We start from the raw sequence: 20,809 nt of genomic DNA on the forward strand, positions 1-20,809 counted from the left end.
CCAAACATATGTAAAAAACGATTAAACATGCCAGCAAACGTTTTAAAATACACTTTTATAAGAGTATGTATCTCTATTAATAAGCCTGATACCAGTCGCTATCACTGCATTTAAGGCTTTACTTACATTACTTCGGTATCAGCAGCATTTTCTAGCAAATTCCATCCCTAGAAAAATATTTTAACTGCACATACCTTATTACAGGAAAACCTGCACGCTATATATATATAAGTTACCTCACTCCTCAGAATATGTGAGAACAGCAAAGGATCTTAGTTACTTCTGCTAAGATCATAGAAAATGCAGGCAGATTCTTCTTCTAAATACTGCCTGAGATAAACAGTACACTCCGGTACCATTTAAAAATAACAAACTTTTGATTGAAGAAATAAACTAAGTATAAAACACCACAGTCCTCTTACGACCTCCATCTTAGTTGAGAGTTGCAAGAGAATGACTGGATATGGCAGTGAGGGGAGGAGCTATGTAGCAGCTCTGCTGTGGGTGATCCTCTTGCAACTTCCTGTTGGGAAGGAGAATATCCCACAAGTAATGGATGATCCGTGGACTGGATACACTTAACAAGAGAAATAATAATAATCAGATACAAAACTTAAATTTTGAGTAATGATGTATGATCTATTTTGAAACACTAAGAGTTAAAGAGACATCATAGGAGACCGGATAGGATGTATATATATGTGTGTGTGCCCCAGGCTATAGAGCTCTGTAAGAAACATGGCTATCAGCTTTACTCTAGTTAATAACTAGTTGCTATACAGGGAGTGCAGAATTATTAGGCAAATGAGTATTTTGACCACATCTTACTCCAAGCTGTATAGGCTCGAAAGCCTACTGCCAATTAAGCATATTAGGTGATGTGCATCTCTGTAATGAGAAGGGGTGTGGTCTAATGACATCAACACCCTATATCAGGTGTGCATAATTATTAGGCAACTTCCTTTCCTTTGGCAAAATGGGTCAAAAGAAGGACTTGACAGGCTCAGAAAAGTCAAAAATAGTGAGATATCTTGCAGAGGGATGCAGCACTCTTAAAATTGCAAAGCTTCTGAAGCGTGATCATCGAACAATCAAGCGTTTCATTCAAAATAGTCAAAAGGGTCGCAAGAAGCGTGTGGAAAAACCAAGGCGCAAAATAACTGCCCATGAACTGAGAAAAGTCAAGGGTGCCGCAGCCAAGATGCCACTTGCCACCAGTTTGGCCATATTTCAGAGCTACAACATCGCTGGAGTGCCCAAAAGCACAAGGTGTGCAATACTCAGAGACATGGCCAAGGTAAGAAAGGCTGAAAGACGACCACCACTGAACAAGACACACAAGCTGAAACGTCAAGACTGGGCCAAGAAATATCTCAAGACTGATTTTTCTAAGGTTTTATGGACTGATGAAATGAGAGTGAGTCTTGATGGGCCAGATGGATGGGCCCATGGCTGGATTGGTAAAGGGCAGAGAGCTCCAGTCCGACTCAGACACCAGCAAGGTGGAGGTGGAGTACTGGTTTGGGCTGGTATCATCAAAGATGAGCTTGTGGGGCCTTTTCGGGTTGAGGATGGAGTCAAGCTCAACTCCCAGTCCTACTGCCAGATTCTGGAAGACACCTTCTTCAAGCAGTGGTACAGGAAGAAGTCTGCATCCTTCAAGAAAAACATGATTTTCATGCAGGACAATGCTCCATCACACGCGTCCAAGTACTCCACAGCGTGGCTGGCAAGAAAGGGTATAAAAGAAGAAAATCTAATGACATGGCCTCCTTGTTCACCTGATCTGAACCCCATTGAGAACCTGTGGTCCATCATCAAATGTGAGATTTACAAGGAGGGAAAACAGTACACCTCTCTGAACAGTGTCTGGGAGGCTGTGGTTGCTGCTGCACGCAATGTTGATGGTGAACAGATCAAAACACTGACAGAATCCATGGATGGCAGGCTTTTGAGTGTCCTTGCAAAGAAAGGTGGCTATATTGGTCACTGATTTGTTTTTGTTTTGTTTTTGAATATCAGAAATGTATATTTGTGAATGTTGAGATGTTATATTGGTTTCACTGGTAAAAATAAATAATTGAAATGGGTATATATTTGTTTTTGTTAAGTTGCCTAATAATTATGCACAGTAATAGTCACCTGCACACACAGATATCCCCCTAAAATAGCTATAACTAAAAGCAAACTAAAAACTACTTCCAAAACTATTCAGCTTTGATATTAATGAGTTTTTTGGGTTCATTGAGAACATGGTTGTTCAATAATAAAATTAATCCTCAAAAATACAACTTGCCTAATAATTCTGCACTCCCTGTATAGATGTACTGCATAAAACCTTTCTTCATGTATCAGTTAATAGCAGTCATTAATTTAGTCTACAAAGGAATTTTAATTTCTGTTCTGTTTTCATTAAAGGATTACTTTCTGTTATAATGTTTAAGCTAAACAACTAACATATTAAAGTTAATAAACATTAATTAAAACCTACTGACCTATATTCTCTCCAAAACAAAGTTTCAGAACGTTCTAAAAGTTATATCTTTTATTCGCCGATGATGTCACGTTATCCTGCCCACTATCTTCAGCACTGCATGTTCAAAATACTTAAACCAATAACTTTGTGTTTAAAGCGCCATTTTGAAACCTAGGTATTGTAAACGGATTGGTACAGAGCAAAGGATACCCACGGAGTGGGTTTGGAAAACAATTAAATTTGCAGACAAGATTTCTGACATACGGTAGAGATATGTTAATGAAATGCTATTGATAAAAAGCGTATTTGGGGTAGTTAGTAACAGGCATAGAAAATATTTACTTACAGTGGCCCTTTAATGCGTAATTGACAATCTTTGATATTCTTCTCAAACACGCTATACATTTCTTGTTTAATCTATATTGTATTGTGTGTGTGACATGCTTGTTTATTTATGCAACACCACATTTAGCAAATATATGACATGGGCAGAGGTCTATCAGGAAAACGAGTTTCCATTTGTGGAATGCATCTGATCTAGGATAATAAAATGTTAAACACTACAATGAGAAATGCAGATAAGTGTAAACGTTGGTCAAATTTGTGGAAAAAATGTGGGAGTTGGAAGGAAATGTTATAAAGTGCACGATGATAAGAAACACAAACAAATATTGCAATAAAAAGAAGTATGGAAATATATGACTAATAGTACAACAATGACATTTCATTAATCAAAAAACATTTTTATTGTTTTAGTTGTGGTATCAAACAATGGCATTTTGGTAAATATGATCAGCATTTGCTTCAAAACGTCAGATGTAAAATTTTAACAAAGGCACATTTATTCACATTTACCAACCCAGTTTTAGTGATGGTAATTTTAACAGCATTTGCCACAAAACATTTTTAAAGTGTATTACATAAAAAGCAAGATTTTAGATCATGTATTAAGTATAAATGTACACAAAATTTGTTGTAATTAAAATGTTGGTGTTTTGTAATGAAGCAATAGGTTAGTGATTTGATATTTAGAATATTTCATTTTTATTTTATATGAAGTTGTTAACAAAAATACACATCTGTAATATCCCCACCAAGCAGAAAAATTAGAATAAATTGTTAGAAAATGCATTGGCTTATTTCATTTTTCTGAAGAAATCTCCCTGTAACATTCAGTATAAGTAGTAAAGATTTCCGTGTAACCTCATGAAGAATTAGTGGAACATCTCTGAAGCAGTAAATTATGGCAAGTGTCACAAACACGAACAGGTTTTGGGTAGGACGGCAGTGAAAGTTCATTGCTTGAACAGGTGTTGCAAAAAATGTGCCCACAGTTTCTGCAGTGATGCTTAAATAACATAGAATGGGAGAGAGAAAAAAGACATAAGGTTCTATATTGGTGGGTAACCAAAATGCTTCTGTACACATTTAATCTAAAAAAACACTGCATATGTGTATATACCAGATGTTTTCAGCTAGTTCCCAGTTACAAGCGGAATAATAAAATGCTCTAACATACTCTTTTGCACTTTTATTAACATTTAAGTAAATATAGGGGCGTGTATAGATACAGTCAATATGCCATTGGGAATATAACAAAACCAGTATACAAAACTAACGTATTGTTCACAAAGACATTATCTTGAATATTTCATGCTGAGTAAAATTCCTTTTACTCTTTTCTTTTTTTTATAAATCAAAAGGTTATGTGCAGGATAATGTGAGTGAAACGTGATATAATAATCCACTTGTTCTTTAGGACTATAGCTATATCCAACAAAGTGCTTTTCAACTTTTAACTCACATTCCTTGTAATTGAGATATTTCTTTGTGCTCATTTGCGCAATATCTAGATTTGGTAAGTGTGGCCATAGTAAGAAATAGTTGTATGATATATATATAAATTAGGGATATGTATTCGCCATTCTTTCGTATATAACGAATTCCGAATATGGACATGGGGAGCGGCATTCATCTCCTTTGGAGCTGGATTAAATCGTGTACTAGAGCTAACAAGCTATACTAGGTCAGTAAATGGCTTTGTTTTCAAAACTCAGTGCCTATTTTTTCTTATTTAAAATCTATGAAAAAATCTCATGTTATTTTAAGTGTAATATTGTTTTAATTCAATGTGGACCCTGTGAAACATTAAAACAAATATGGCGACTCAATGTACGATAACTGATAAAAATTACCTTTCTTCTGGAAATGGAGAATTCCTTTTTGCACTGTTTGCACTCATTTGCTTCATCATCCTTTAGCCATGTGTGTCCCTGAACATAAATAGTTCATAAAGGAAAAAAACATAGAAGTTATCTATAAATTTAATATAAAAATAACATTTAAATATTGGAAATTACTTAATAGTAATGTTTTCACCAAGATCAATATTGTGGCTTTTATAAGGGAATCTTGTAATATACACAAGTAGAGCGGATGTTCCCCATTTTTTAGCAATTAGAAACATGAAAATAGTTCCCTGTATAGGTAAGATCCTAAATGCTTTCATTAGAATAAATTTACATGATAATATCTATGTGCTTAATCAGTCGGGTGATTGATGTCTGACAATAGGATATGGAAACCATGCGGACTAACTAACTGATCCAAAACATCATGTCTAAAATCTCTGGCAGCTAAGGGGTTACTGAAAAGTGTTCCTAAATTAGAATAACTTTTACTTCTTCTGCTTGAGACCAATTACATTTCCTTAGAAAGGGAAATTAAAGGTATTTTTTTATGCAAAATAAATCAGAATAAAAATTTGCAGTGATTAAGTATGGAAGCCATTTTTTTTTCGTTCAACATGTCATTTTGCTGTCAACATACGTAAGATTTTGAAACAACTCCAAAGGCATTACTATTTGGATATCCCCTTTTGCAATGTTTTGTCTAACTGTGTATTTAGTGCGCTATTATAATCTTTATTTTATTCAAGGATGGTGCTGTATTGTACATAATTTATTAACAATCAGCACAGACACTGATCCTAAGGGTACACCTTACTAGCACTCAACTTAAACCTCAATGAGGCAGTGAACCATGAGTAATAAAACTTAATTTCAAATGGTATGATAATTAAAAACAATATTGCAAATTTAAATTGTCTTGCATTCATATATTTTAAAAGCACAGATTATTTAGTATTAGCGTTATTCCTTTAGATCAGTTTTCACGAGCAGTGTCCCCTCTAAGGCCAGTTTTGTGAACAGCCCAGCAGTGAAACAGTTAATAAAGGAACCACACCTTGCGATTTTCATTGTGTAGCGGGTTAGCACAAAAAAACACATAAAAAATACGTCACAGTACAGTAACCCTCATATTGGCACTGCCAGATTAAAATTATTGCTTACAAATATTGCATTAAACAGTTATAAGGGCACAAAGTTATGAGATGTGAAATGTTAGAGAGAGAAAAAGGCCAGAAAGTGCTTTTACATAGGAATGTATAATGATATTTATTAGTATAAATATATATGCATGTATGTCAATGCATATGTATTTATATGTGTATATATGTATTTATATGTGTATATATGTATTTACATGTGTATATATGTATTTACATGTGTATATATGTATTTACATGTGTATATATGTATTTACATGTGTATATATGTATTTATATGTGTATATATGTATTTATATGTGTATATATGTATTTAGATGTGTATATATGTATTTACATGTGTATATATGTATTTACATGTGTATATATGTATTTACATGTGTATATATGTATTTACATACATATATACACATATAAATACAATTATACATAATTATAGAAATACATACATAACGCAATATGATCCTGCACTCAGGTTTTTGCGAGTTAGAGGTAGTTACATTTTGAGCTCCACTATAGTCTATGGTGATTGAGAAAATGTGATTGCAACTTTGTAGTTATATTTTCTTTTACCGCAAAGTTGCGACTGTGAAGTCACGTCTTTTTACTTGCAACCTGTAAACTGTGCAAAACGGCACGCGTGCATTAAAATAGAATTAAGCATTGAAAGTGTGCTCACAGAAGCGCAAATATGCGCCTCAATTGTAAGCTAGCCCTATATGAGCATTAAAATAATGTCACAATACAGTATTAATATATATTTGAATTTAATAAGAAACCAGGATTATTTTTGGAACTTTTAGCTTCTAATATTTTATGGGACTGGATATATTGTTGTTTACCATGTTGCTTTGAGATGATTCTAATTGTAGCAGCTGGTAACTTTTTTATTTATTCCTCATATATATATATATATATATCGGTTACCTTTTTTTTTTACCATTGTCACAATACAGATTAGGGGCACTGCAGTCTTTGCTTTGAATATAATAGTGATCATACCTTAAGTGCTTTGTTGACTTCTTTAATATCTTCCATCTTTAACTTTGACCTATAAAACAAAATTTAAGTAAGTAGGCGTCAGCTTTACTTCAACTTCAGTGCCTTATGTAACATTTGAGTGAAAAAACTAATTCTGGCATTGCCAGTGGTTAAATCAAATATCACACGCAATGCCTACATTTACTTTCTCATTTAATAGAACAGATAAAGGCTATGTTTATATTCAGCTGAAGTGGCAGTAAGATTTGTTGTTAGCAATATTATCTATAAATAACCTGAAAGGTGACCGAAGATTCTAATACAAGTGCTCTGTAAAAAGGTGACATGCAATTTAACGTGATACATATAGGCCCCTTATCCCCTGCAACAATTCCATTATCATCTAATTTTATTTTACTGTATAACCTAATGATCGTATATTAATCGCTGAAGATTATTATGCTGCTTTAAAAAAAAAAAAATGTAATTATAATAATATTAATAAAAAAGCCAAACTATTATTTTTATAAATGTTGCATTCTCTAAAATTTTCCATTAAGCAAAGTGGGCAACCTGCCATTAACTACCATAGATTTTCTGTTGAAGCATGAATTGGTACATGAATCAGCCTTTGAAACCACTGAAAAAAATATAATTTATGCTAACCTGATAAATTCATTTATTTAATGGTGGTGAGAATCCACGAGCCATTACTCCTGGCCACTAGAAGGAGGCAATGATTCCCGAAACTCCAAGAGCACATAAAATCCTCCCACCTCACTGGTAACTAGTCTGATGTATAAACAAGCAAGGAGAGAAAAGGTTGCAAAGAATAAGAGTAAGAAAAAAGGAGCAGGGGAAAAAGAGGTGCATACTTGAACTGCCGCTAGACAAAAATACATTAAAAAATAATAAAAATCGATCAAAAAATGGGCGGGTCTCATGGACTATCATTATCATAAAAAAGATTAATTCATCAGGTAAGTATAAATCATATTTTCTAAAGGTGGTGAGATTCCACAAGCCATTACTCCTGGCAAACTAATACCCAAGCTGTGGAGTACACGAGTAATAAAGGTTGGGAGAAAAACTCAGTATGAATTTTTTTTATTACATGATTTCCTTTTTTCTCCTCTTTTTTAAAATGTTTCTTCATTATCCTTTTATCTATCTATCTATCTATCTATCTATCTATCTATCTAATGCCCAGAAACAATGAACTGAAGGACTTTCCTACCAAAAAACGCGTCAGGAGAAACAAAAACAAAATGGTAGAATTTAGAAAAACTATGTAAGGAAGACCAAGTAGCTGCCTTACAAATTTGATCAAAAAATGCCTCATTCTTAAAAGTCCAAGAAGTAGCAAGTGGCCTTGTAGAATGGGCAGTATTAGGTTAAGGAGGAGACTGCCCTGCCTCAAATTAAGCCTTACGAAACAAAAGCTAAAACCAGGAAGCTAACAAAACAACTGTACCCTTCTGATCATGACTTGAAAAATGGACAAACAAATTAGAGGATTGTTTAAAATCCTTAAGTCTACAAATAGAATTTCAAAGCTCTGAGAACGTCCAAATTATGAACAAGTCTCTCCTTAGAATTTTTTGGATTAGGAAAAAAGAAGGAACAACAGTTTCACAATTAAAGGGACAGTCAAGTCCAAAAAAAACTTTCATGATTTACATAGGGCATGCAATTTTAAACAACTTCCCAATTTACTTTTATCACCAATTTTGCTTTGTTCTCTTGGTATTCTTAGTTGAAAGCTAAACCTAGGAGGTTCATATGCTAATTTCTTAGACCTTGAAGACTGCCTCTAATCTGAATACATTTTGACCACTAGAGGGCATTAGTTCACGTTTCATATAGATAACATTGAGCTCATGCACGTAAAGTGACCTAGGAGTGAGCACTGATTGGCTAAACTGCATGTCTGTCAAAAGAACTGAAATAAGGGGGCAGTCAGCAGAGGATTAGATACAAGATAATTAGGTAAAAGGTGTATTATTATAACTGTGTTGGATATGCAAAATTAAGGAATGGGTAATAAAGGGATTATCTTTCTTTTTAAACAACAAAAATTCTGGTGTTGACTGTCCCTTTAATATTGTCAGAAGATACCACCTTTGGTAAAAAATAAAAACAGTTGTCAAAACTACCTTATCCTGAAGAAAACAAGATGAGAAAGCTCACATGAAAGAGCAGATAAATCAGAAACTCTTCTAGCAGAAAAAATTGGCAAAAGAAACCAAACCTTCCAGGACAGAAGCTGAATATCCAGATTATGCAAAAGAAGAAACCTGCAAAACTCTTAAAACTAAATTAAGATTCCAAGGAGGAGGAGACATTGATATAATCACTGGCTTGATCCTGACTAAAGCCTGAATAAAACTCTGAATGTCAGAAAGCTTAGCAATCTTCTTGTGAAACAAGACTAAAATGACTGAGATTTGGCCCTTCAAAGAGCTGGTTATCCAAACCATCACGAAGAAACTGAAGAATTCTAGGAATGCTAAAAGAGTGCCAGATGAAACAATGTTTCACACACTAAGAAATAAAGTCCTTCCAAACCTTATGCTTATTACAGGTTTATGGGCCTGGATCAAAGTCTCAACATCAGAATCAGAAAAACCTCTCTGTCTTAAAACTAAGAGTTCAATCCCCAAGCCATCAAATTAAGTTTTGAAAGGTCAAGCTGGAGCTATTAGAATTACTGATGGCATTTCCTGCTTGATTCTGGCTATAACTCTTGGCAAGAGAACAAGAGGAAGAATGTTGTAAACCGACAAAACATCCAAGAAGCTACTAGAGCATTCACAAACTCCGCGTGAGGATCCTTGGACCTCGAAAAGTATCTAGTGTGCTTGTTGTTCAACAGAGAAGCCATCATATCTAATTCTGGAAAACCCCATCGAATCCACAATCTGACTGTAAAATTCCAGATAAAAAAACTATTCCATTGGAAGAAGAAATTGGCAACTGATAAAGCCTGCTTCATTGCTAACCCCTGGAATATGAACTGCAGAAATTGTACAGAGATTGCTTTCTGCCCAGATCAAAATTCTAGACACCTCCCTCATTGGAAGGGAACTATGAGTTCCCTCTTGATGATTAATGTAAGTCCCCGCAGTGACATTGTCTGATAGGAAACACAGATAAGTTTCTCTTTTCAGGAAGACCAAGTAGCCTTCTGAGGAGACCAAACTCCCTGTGGTCTTTGAGACCCCCAGACTGCACCTCAACCTGAAAGACTTGCGTCTGTCGTGATCACATTCTAATTTAGACAAACAAAGGATGCCACTAGAACAATAGACTGATGATTTAACCACCAGGAAAGGGATTTCCTTGCTTTGAAATCCAGAAGAACAACGTAAGACAACTAGGGTTGCCACCTTTCTTGGAAGAAAATACCGGCCATGCTAATTAACATAAATTTGCATAAATAATTATACAGAATTACTCAAAAGCTAAAGCTGATAGGACTGATTTTAAATGCTCATTTGTTTATAACTAGTATTCATCACACTCAGAATAAGTTTCACTTTGACAGGGACTTTCTTTCAATATTTATTCTTTATTTTCTACATTAACATGAATCTTAAAAATACCGGCCTGGGTGGCAAACCTAAAGACAACCGATTGTAATCCCTGCACCACTGACGAAGCATTCACAACTGGAGAGGTCTCATGTGAAACCAAACAAAAGGTATAGCATCTGATCCTGCTATCATTAGAACTAACACTTCCATGCAAAGAGCTACAAAGAAGAGGAAATGACTGAAGATTTTAAACTTTAACCTCCTTTGATCTGACAAAGAAAGTCTTATGGAGACTGTATCTATAATGACACCTAGAAATGTTACCCTGGAGTGAGGAGAAAGAGAACTCTTTGGAAAATTGATTCTCCAACCATGCTCTTGAAGAAATGACAAGAATCTGTTGGTATGAGATACTGCAGAATGTAAAGATCGAGTCTGTACCAAGATATTGTCCAGGTAAAGAACCAAAATACCCTGAGCACTTACAGATAAGAGCATTCCAAAACTTTTGTAAAAATTCTGGGAGCAGTAACCAAACCAAATGGAAAAGCAACAAATTGAATGTGCTTGCCAAGGAATGCAAATCTTAGAAACTGGTGATGATCCCTGTAGATAGGGATATCAAGATAAGCATCCTTACAATCAATTGTAGAAAAGTGTCAGAATAGTATGAATTGTCTCCATCTTGAAAGCAGGAACCCTGAAAGACTTGTTAAAGTCTATAAATCTAGAACTGGTCTGTAAAATCCCTCCTTCTTGCAAACAATGAAAAGGTTGGAATAAAACCCCTGGCCTCGTTCCAAATTTGGAACTGGGATTATTACCCCCATATATTCCAGATCTAAGATCAACTGAAAGAAGGCTCTTTCTTTAACAGGATTCTTTGGAACAAGAGACAGAACAAACCTTCCCCTGAAGGCCTTTATTTGACACCTATTCTGTCTTTTTGAAAGCTTTAGTGATTGATAAGTAAAATAACAGCTAGTAGTTCAGACTGAAGATCACAGAAACAACAAGTTTGAACATAGGACTATGCAAAACACTAAAGTTTAATACAAGGTTCAGAATACTTTAAGTAGTGTGGAGTAACTAAGTCCAATAGACAGTGCTTAAATTGAACAGTAAAGGGTGAGGTTGTCACTGAATACCTGGTAAGAATACCTGGTAAGCACAGCAGGCACAAATAGTGAGAGAAAAGCAGACACAAGTTTCTAATCAGTTGGTGAAACTTCACAGGATACCAGATAGGTGCAGCAGGTACAGCTGGTTTGAGGAAGACTGTCACTTGTAAGGTAGACATGTTTCTCAGCAGGTACAGGATACAAAGAGGGTACTGTTGGTGATACTGTCACAGGATACCAGATAGGTACAGCAGGCACAACTGGTTTGAGGAAGGCTGCGGTAGACACAGGTTTCTCAGCAGGTGCAAGATACCCAGCGGGTACTATTGGTGAGACTGTCATGGGATACCAGATAGGTACAGCTTCAGGAACAAGGTGAGCATACACAGGTATGAGGCTAGTCTGCTTGGCTTTCAGGAACCAGGTGAGCATACGCAAGTGCAAGGTAAGCATGCTTGGTCTCTGGAACAAGCTGAGCATACACAGGTACAATTTAAGTGTGCTTGGTCTCTGGAGCAAGGTGAGCATATGCAGGTACAAGGAAAGTATGTTTGGTCTCTGGAGCCAGGAACAAGGTAGGCAAGGCAATAATTCAGACTAGAGTGATGAGCTGGGTGAGCTTTCATAAGAACTTCCAGACCTTAGTCCTCCAGGTGGGAGCTCCTGTAATTAGGATGTGGCCCCTTTAAATCTAGGCACTGCGAAACCGTGCACGCCTAGAGAGCTGCTGCAAGGCCGGAGTCTCTGTGTCCCTCTATGTGGGACGCTGAGATGGAAGATACTCTCTGCGTTCTCCGAGACCTCTTGGTATGTACCCTCACAACTGCAGCTAAAACTAAATCTGCAGCCATGACCAGAAATAGAAAGAAAATAGGAGAAAAAAAATAGTATTACATCTGGGTTGGAGACTTCTATGGAGGATAATAGATTATTCACAGGGGACATAGATTTATTCAAACAGATTATTGACTAATTCTTACCAGAATTTGAGACTATTCAGAATAAGCAACAAAAAATCTGGTGTAGACTGTCCCTTTAAAACTGCATGCTCTATCTCAATATTAAAAGTTTAATTTTGACTTGAGTGTCCCTTTAAATTTTCAGGATAAGTTTAAGAATTTACAGGCAAATAGAGCACAAAGAGAGGTAATGTTTAAAGGGACAGTAAACACTAATTTTCATATAACTGCATATAATAGACACTACTATAAAGAATAAGATGCACAGATACTGATATAAAAATCCAGTATAAAACTGTTTAAAAACTTACTTAGAAGCTCTCAGTTTAGCTCTGTTGAAAAGGTAGCTGAAAAGTCCACTGCAAGTGGGAAATAAGACACTCCCCCCTCCCCCTTCTTTTGCATATGAAAAGACCATTTACACAAACAGGAGCAAGCTGTAGTAGGTATCTGATGGTATTCTCATAAAACTTTGGGGCTTGGTTAGGAGTCTGAAAATCAGAGCAATGTTATTTAAAAATAAGCAAAACTATACATTTTTGTGGGCGGACAGGCTCTTCTCCAACCGGCAGAGGGCTACAGTTCATGTTTTTACAGCTTGCCTTGGTTTATTACTCTCCATACACCTGAGGGGATGAAGATTCTCACCAACATACGAAAGAACAGCAGAGAGTCCAGGAGTTCCATTAAAGGGACAGTCTAGGCCAAAATAAACTTTCATGATTCAGATAGAGCATGTCATTTTAAAAAAATTTCCAATTTACTTTTATCACCAATTTTGCTTTGTTCTCTTGGTATTCTTAGTTGAAAGCTTAACCTAGGAGGTTCATATGCTAATTTCTTAGACCTTGAAGGCCGCCTCTAATCTAAATGCATTTTAACAGTTTTTCACCACTAGAGGGTGTTAGTTCACGTATTTCATATAGATAACAATGTGCTCGTGCACGTGAAGTTATCTGGGAGCAGGCAGTGATTGGCTAAACTGCAAGTCTGTCAAAAGAACTGAAAAAAGGGTCAGTTTGTATCATTAGATACAAGATAATCACAGAGGTTAAAAGTATATTATTATAACTGTGTTGGTTATGCAAAACTGGGGAATGGGTAATAAAGGGATTATCAATCTTTTAAAACAATAGAAATTCAGGTGTAGACTGTCCCTTTAAGTATAAAGACACCTTCCTACAAAAGGATCAAAAGGGTGAATCAAGAAAATTCCAAAGATACCATACTGAGGCCAAGATTATCTTTAATCACGCAGAGCAGACACCTTACCTCATATGATTAAGGTCTGAGTTGGTAAGCAAGCATTCAGTATACAACTACAAGAAGTTCTTGACTAAAGAAGTAACAGCATACAGCTATTAATTAAGATTTGTCTCATCTATGAAAGACTTTTTATTATTTTTTTGCAGAAAAGACTGTCTATATAGCGGAGTGCCTTTTTACTTTTATTGATTGCTCTTTTCTCAAATACCTTCAACAGTGTCAGGGGTACACTGTATCAATACTAGGCAGCACGCTATATTCACTAATTCTTGGTGGGTCAAAATCCCTTACAAATGGTGTATTGCACAGTACACACTGAATAAGATATATATTCAGTACAATCGGCCATACCAATACACACACTAAATAATATAGGGATTTTTTTACTATATTTATATAGTAACCTCTTAGGGCAGTACAAAGCCTTATACAAAAAAGAAGTGGAAACATCAAAACCACTACTAAGGTTGAGCGCTGGTGAATTTTTTTTTGACTCTCACACATATATATATATATATATATATATATATATATATATATATAAAACAGAGACTGCTAGATTACGAGTTTTGTCGGTAAAAAACGAGCCTTTTTTTTCCAGCGCTCACTTTAAACAATGCTGGTATTACAAGTTTTCTGAATGGCTGCGTTAGCCTCAGAAAAGTGAGCGTTGAACAAATTTAGCGCCACTTCTCATTGTAATACCAGCGTTGCTTACGGTAGCGGTAAGCTGGCTAAAACATGCTCGTGCACAATCTCCCCATAGGAAACAATGGGGCTGAGACAGCTGAAAAAAACCTAACACCTGCAAAAAAGCAGCGTTCAGCTCCTAACGCAGCACCATTGTTTCCTATGGGAAAATACTTTCTAAGTCTACACCTAACACTCTAACATGAACCCAGAGTCTAAACACCCCTAACCTTACACTTATTAACCCCTAATCTGCCGCCCCCGACTTCCTCGCCACCTGCATTATATTATTAACCCCTAATCTGCCGCTCCCAATGTCGCTGCTACTATATTAAATGTATTAACCCCTAAACCTAAGTCTAACCCTAACCCTAACACCCCCCTAACTTAAAACTATTTATAATAAATCTAAATAAAATTACTATAATTAAATAAATTATTCATATTTAAAACTAAATACTTACCTATAAAATAAACCCTAATATAGCTACAATAATAGTTACATTGTAGCTATTTTAGGATTTATTTTTATTTTACAGGTAACTTTGTATATATTTTAACGAGGTAGAATAGTTATTAAATAGTTATTAACTATTTAATAACTACCTAGATAAAATAAATACAAATATACCTGTAAAATAAACCCTAACCTAAGTTACAATTACACCTAACACTACTCTATAATTAATTACCTAAACTACCTACAATTAAATTAAATAAACTAAATTAGGAAACCCCCCCCACTAAATTACAGAAAATAAAAAAGAAATTACAATATTTTAAACTAATTACACCTAATCTAATCCCCCTAATAAAATAAAAAGCCCCCCAAAATAATAAAATTCCCTACCCTACACTAAATTACAAATAGCCCTTAAAAGGGCTTTTTGCAAGGCATTGCCCCAAACTAATCAGCTCTTTTACCTGTAAAAAAAATATAATACCCCCCAACATTAAAACCCACCACCCACATACCCCTACTCTAAAATCCACCCAATCCCCCCTTAAAAAAACCTAACACTAACCCCCTGAAGATCACCCTACCTTGAGCCGTCTTCACCCAGCCGGGCTGAAGTCTTCATCTGATCCGGGCAGAAGAGGTCCTCCAGATGGTCCAAAGTCTTCATCCTATCCGGGCAGAAGAGGACATCCAGACCAGAAGAAGTCTTCATTCAAGCAGCATCTTTTTTCTTCATCCTTCCGGAGCGGCACCATCTTATAGACTTCTATCATCCAATCGGAATTAAGGTAGGAAAAATCCAATTGGCTGATCCAATCAGCCAATCGGATTAACCTCGCATTCTATTGGCTGATCGGAACAGCCAATAGAATGCAAGGTCAATCCGATTGGCTGATTGGATCAGCCAATCGGATTGAACTTCAACCCGATTGGCTGATTGAATCAGCCAATCGGATTTTTCCTACCTTAATTCCGATTGGCTGATAGAATCCTATCAGCCAATCGGAATTCAAGGGACGCCATCTTGGATGACGTCATTTAAAGGAACCGTCATTCGTCGTCTAGTCGTCGGTAAGGGAGGATGTTCCGCGTCGGAGGTCTTCAAGATGGTGCCGCTCCGCTCCGGAAGGATGAAGAAAGAAGATGCCGCTTGGATGAAGACTTCTTCTGGTCTGGATGTCCTCTTCTGCCCGGATAGGATGAAGACTTCGGACCCTCTGGAGGACTTCTTCTTGCCGGATTGGGTGAAGACGGCTCAAGGTAGGGTGATCTTCAGGGGGTTAGTGTTAGGTTTTTTTAAGGGGGGGTTGGGTGGGTTTTAGAGTAGGGGTATGTGGGTGGTGGGTTTTAATGTTGGGGGGGTATTGTATTTTTTTTTACAGGTAAAAGAGCTGATTACTTTGGGGCAATGCCCTGCAAAAAAGCCCTTTTAATGGCTGGTAAAAGAGCTGATTACTTTGGGGCAATGCCTCGCAAAAGGCCCTTTTAAGGGCTATTTGTAATTTAGTGTAGGGTAGGGAATTTTATTATTTTGGGGGGCTTTTTTATTTTATTAGGGGATTAGATTAGGTGTAATTAGTTTAAAATATTGTAATTTCTTTTTTATTTTCTGTAATTTAGTGTTTTGTTTTTTTGTAATTTAGTTTATTTAATTTAATTGTATTTAATTGTAGGTAGAGTAGGTAATTAATTGAATTATAGTGTAGTGTTAGGTGTAATTGTAACTTAGGTTAGGGTTTATTTTATCTAGGTAGTTATTAAATAGTTAATAACTATTTAATAACTATTCTACCTAGTTAAAATAAATACAAAGTTGCCTGTAAAATAAAAATAGATCCTAAAATAGCTACAATGTAACTATTAGTTATATTGTAGCTATATTGGGGTTTATTTTATAGGTAAGTATTTAGTTTTAAATAGGAATAATTTATTTAATTATAGTAATTTCATTTAGATTTATTAAAAATAGATTTAAGTGTTGGGGTGTTGGGGTTAGGGTTAGAGGGGTTAATAAATTTAATATAGTAGCGGCGACGTTGGGGGCGGCAGATTAGGGGTTAATAATTGTAGGTAGGTGACGGCGATGTTAGGGACGGCAGATTAGGGGTTAATAACAAATTTTATAGTGTTTGCGAGGTGGGAGTGCGGCGGTTTAGGGGTTAATACATTTATTATAGTGGCAGCGATGTCCGGTCGGCAGATTAGGGGTTAATAAATTTAATATAGTTGGGGGGCAGATTAGGGGTTAATAACTATAATGTAGGTGTCAGCGATGTTAGGGGCAGCAGATTAGGGGTTCATAGGTATAATATAGGTGGTGGCGATGTCCGCTCGGCAGTTTAGGGGTTAATAGGTAGTTTATGGGTGTTAGTGTACTTTGTAGCACTTTAGCTAAGAGCTTTATGTTCCGGCGTTAGTCCATAAAACTCTTAACTACTGACTTTTAAATGCGGTAGGAGTCTTGGAGGTAGAGGCTGTACCGCTCACTTCTTCCAAGACTTGTAATACCGGCGTTAGGAAAATCCCATTAAAAAGATAGGATACGCAATTGACGTAAGGGGATTTGTGGTATGGAAAAGTCGCGGAAGAAAAGTGAGCGGTACACCTGTACCTGCCAAACTTGTAATACCAGCGGGCGTTAAAAAAGTAGCGTTAGGACCCCTTAACGCTGCTTTTTAAGGCTAACGCCAAACTCGTAATCTAGCCGAGAGAAAATAAAGCGCTAAGGATAAAATTACCCCATATTAGGAAATACCAGAAATGTCCTGTAAATGCAGGTCTCTCCTTATTTAGTCCCAAAATACCCAGTCACTAATAGAGGGAGGAAAGTGGAAAAGGATTATTCTTCACTTGCAGCCTAATCCCATAGGAAACTGAAGAAATCCACCTGGGCAGGGGAGATCCTCCAAAAGGAAATCTAAAACAGAAGGGATGGGCGCAGAGCAGGAAAATCCTCTCTGGTGTAGTATGTCATGTGAACAAAGAGTTCATTACAAAGAAGCCAAATGGTCACTCACGTGCATTAACCTCAACTCCTATGAGGTATGGATATAGCCACTGTGGATTGCAGCTCCGTTTCTCTCAAACACCAAAAATGTTTTTCCTTTTCCAATGTAATCCTCTCATTCTCACAGAAGATGAACAGTTTTTTGAAGGGAGGTTATTACCTTGCTCAGAATGGATTTCTATGGCCTCTCCGTTTGTTGTATGAAGGGGAATGAAGGATATTAACTAGCAAACTCGTTAAAAGATTTGTTTACATAAACACACATTTTATTATGCTCCTGAACCACATATATACAAATACATAAATGAGCAGTCATCCATATGTTAACTGCAATATTAAAAACACATAATATAACTCCAGAAGACTGGAGGTTGTAAAATTTGTGCAGTAGCACCTGTCTCTTAGCTTAGGCTAGTGACGGGGCGTGGGCTGACGCGTTTCGCGACGCAATTGGTCGCTTCATCAGAGGTAGGGAACGCACCCCCTAAGCCTCCTATTTGTATCCTAGTAAAGTAATTGACTACTGATTAGTCAAACTGCCAAACTCCATCTTTGTTCAGGGAAAAAACTCTTACTTCCCTTATGTAGAATGCCAAGTTTAAGGGCAGAGATCGTTCTATTATTATTAAAAATGATCTAAGCCCCTTTTCATTGTTATTAATAAAAATCCCTTCACTATTTCTATCCATTGTTAAATTGGAGAAAATATAATAAAAACAGATATTTTGTGTATCACCCCATCATTCTCATTTTACTTCAACAGTTAAAAATATATATATGTATACTCATGCATTGCAATAAAATTACATTTCATAATTTGAACCTATTGCAAACCATATATAACTATTAGTTAGTATGCGCCTATCACCTGCATTATTTTAAAATCAATACACAAAATGTATGATAATCTTTTAACATGCAATATAATATAAAAAAATTACATTATATATATATATATATATATATATATATATATATATATATATATATAAAAAAACAATGACCCTTAACCTTGTTATAAATTTCAAAACAGGATGACATTAAATTGTGTATATACATTGTATTTGTTACAAAAAGGCAGCCAAATCAATATCTTTATTGAGACCCCCTGGATCCAAGCATTTCAAAGCATGAATCCAGAAGGTCTCCCTTTTCCTAAGTTCCAATAACATTTCCCACCTCTGGGTCCCACCTCTACCTGTTCAATCGCCTTAATAAAGAACTGAGATAGATCACTTTTATGCACACTATTAAAATGTTTTATTAGTGGGGTCTTTAATATGCCTGTCTCTATGTTTTTAATATGCTCCAAGCATCTCACTTCAAGATATGTTTAGTTCTGCCTATATACCTTAATGGAGTCTTACATTTACACTCAAGCATATACACAACATAGTCTGACTTGCAATTTAACTTGCCCTTGATGTTATAGGTTCTACCCTTATCATCCACATGCTTGAAACCGTCTTTTTAATCTTGTGGCTTCATCCTCAAAATCTTCCAGGCGGCTACAATTTCTCCTGATTCTCTGGAAAATGCCAGAAGGGTACATTTTTAATCCATTTTGGATGGTGGCCACTCCAGGCATCCAGAAAACCATTAGTATCTGTGTCTTTCCTGTAGCCTCTTGTGCCACTTGGTTCTCTACACTGTACAGGACCACATCTAGGAAGTTGATCTAACTTATATCTGAGCTTGCTGTGAATTTTAGATTCATATTATTTGAATTTAGTTGTTCTGTAAATATAGACCAACTTAAAGGGTCCCCATCCCAGATTATCAGAATGTCGTCTATGTATCTTTTCCAAAATACCAGATGTTCATCATTGTACTCATCATTTGCATATATCATATTTTCCTCCAAACAACCAACATACAGGTTTGCAAAATTGGGGGCAAATTTTGTCCCCATGGCGTGCCTTTCTTTTGCAAATAGAATTTATTCTGGAAAAGAAAATAATTCTTATCCAGAACAAATCTAATAGATTCTAGCATGAAATCTTGTTGGGGTTTCCTTAAAAAATATTTGACTGCTTCAATGCCACCACCATGGGGTATGGATGTAAATAGTGCTGAAACATCCAATGTTTCCCACCTGTATGTTGGGCAACACACAATATATATATATATATATATATATATATATATATATATATATATATATATATATATATATATATATATATATATATATATATATATTAAACACACTCTGTTATCCCGCTACAACAGAAAGAGGACTTGAAAAATAGATTAAAAAATAAGTTCAAATTTTATTTGTCAAAAAAGTTAAAAGTTTAAACATGAAAAAACAACAATCACAGGCCTGCAACAAGATGTGCAGGACTAAAAAAGCCAAACATGTTTCGGGCCAAATGTTAGCCCTTGTTCACTGGCATAGTTTGTGTCCACACCTACTAGTACTATTTAAAGGTAAAGAATTAAAATAATTGCAGGCACCTGTATTCTATTAACCCCTTATGAGTGGGGACCTGTGTCAAAAAAATATATTGTTGAATATAACTAATTAGAGCAAAATACTTCATATTTGAAATATTTGAAGTATAATACATACTAACATTTGCAACTTCACATTTGGTGTATATCTTTTATCAAAAATACACTTAGAAAAAACTTGAAATTTTTAGATTCAATAAAATAAATCTACATCCATAATAGAGTTTATGTATATATATATATATATATATATATATATATATATATATATATATATATATATATATATATATATTTGTATTATATTTTCTCCAATTTAACAATAGATAGAGCTAGTGAAGGGATTTTTATTAATAACAATGAAAAGGGCTTAGATCGTTTTCAATAATAATAGAACGATCTCTGCCCTTAAACTTGGCATTCTACATAAGGGAAGTAAGAGTTTTTTCCCTGAACAAAGATGGAGTTTGGCAGTTTGACTAATCAGTAGTCAATTACTTTACTAGG

General features: G+C 35.6%; 1 protein-coding gene across 1 annotated transcript in view; it reads right to left on the reverse strand.

Moving 5' to 3' along the window:
- Positions 1-3,198: 3,198 nt before the first annotated feature.
- RUFY1 (RUN and FYVE domain containing 1) overlaps positions 3,199-20,809 on the reverse strand; it is a gene marked incomplete in the record, with an annotated part of 403,552 nt that continues 385,941 nt past the window's right edge. The window contains 3 exon segments of the mRNA XM_053717225.1: positions 3,199-3,824; positions 4,672-4,749; positions 6,828-6,876. Of these exon segments, the coding sequence (XP_053573200.1) occupies positions 3,681-3,824; positions 4,672-4,749; positions 6,828-6,876 (271 nt within the window).

The sequence above is a fragment of the Bombina bombina genome, chromosome 6, assembly GCF_027579735.1.
Source record: "Bombina bombina isolate aBomBom1 chromosome 6, aBomBom1.pri, whole genome shotgun sequence".
Classification (NCBI taxonomy): Eukaryota; Metazoa; Chordata; class Amphibia; order Anura; family Bombinatoridae; genus Bombina; species Bombina bombina.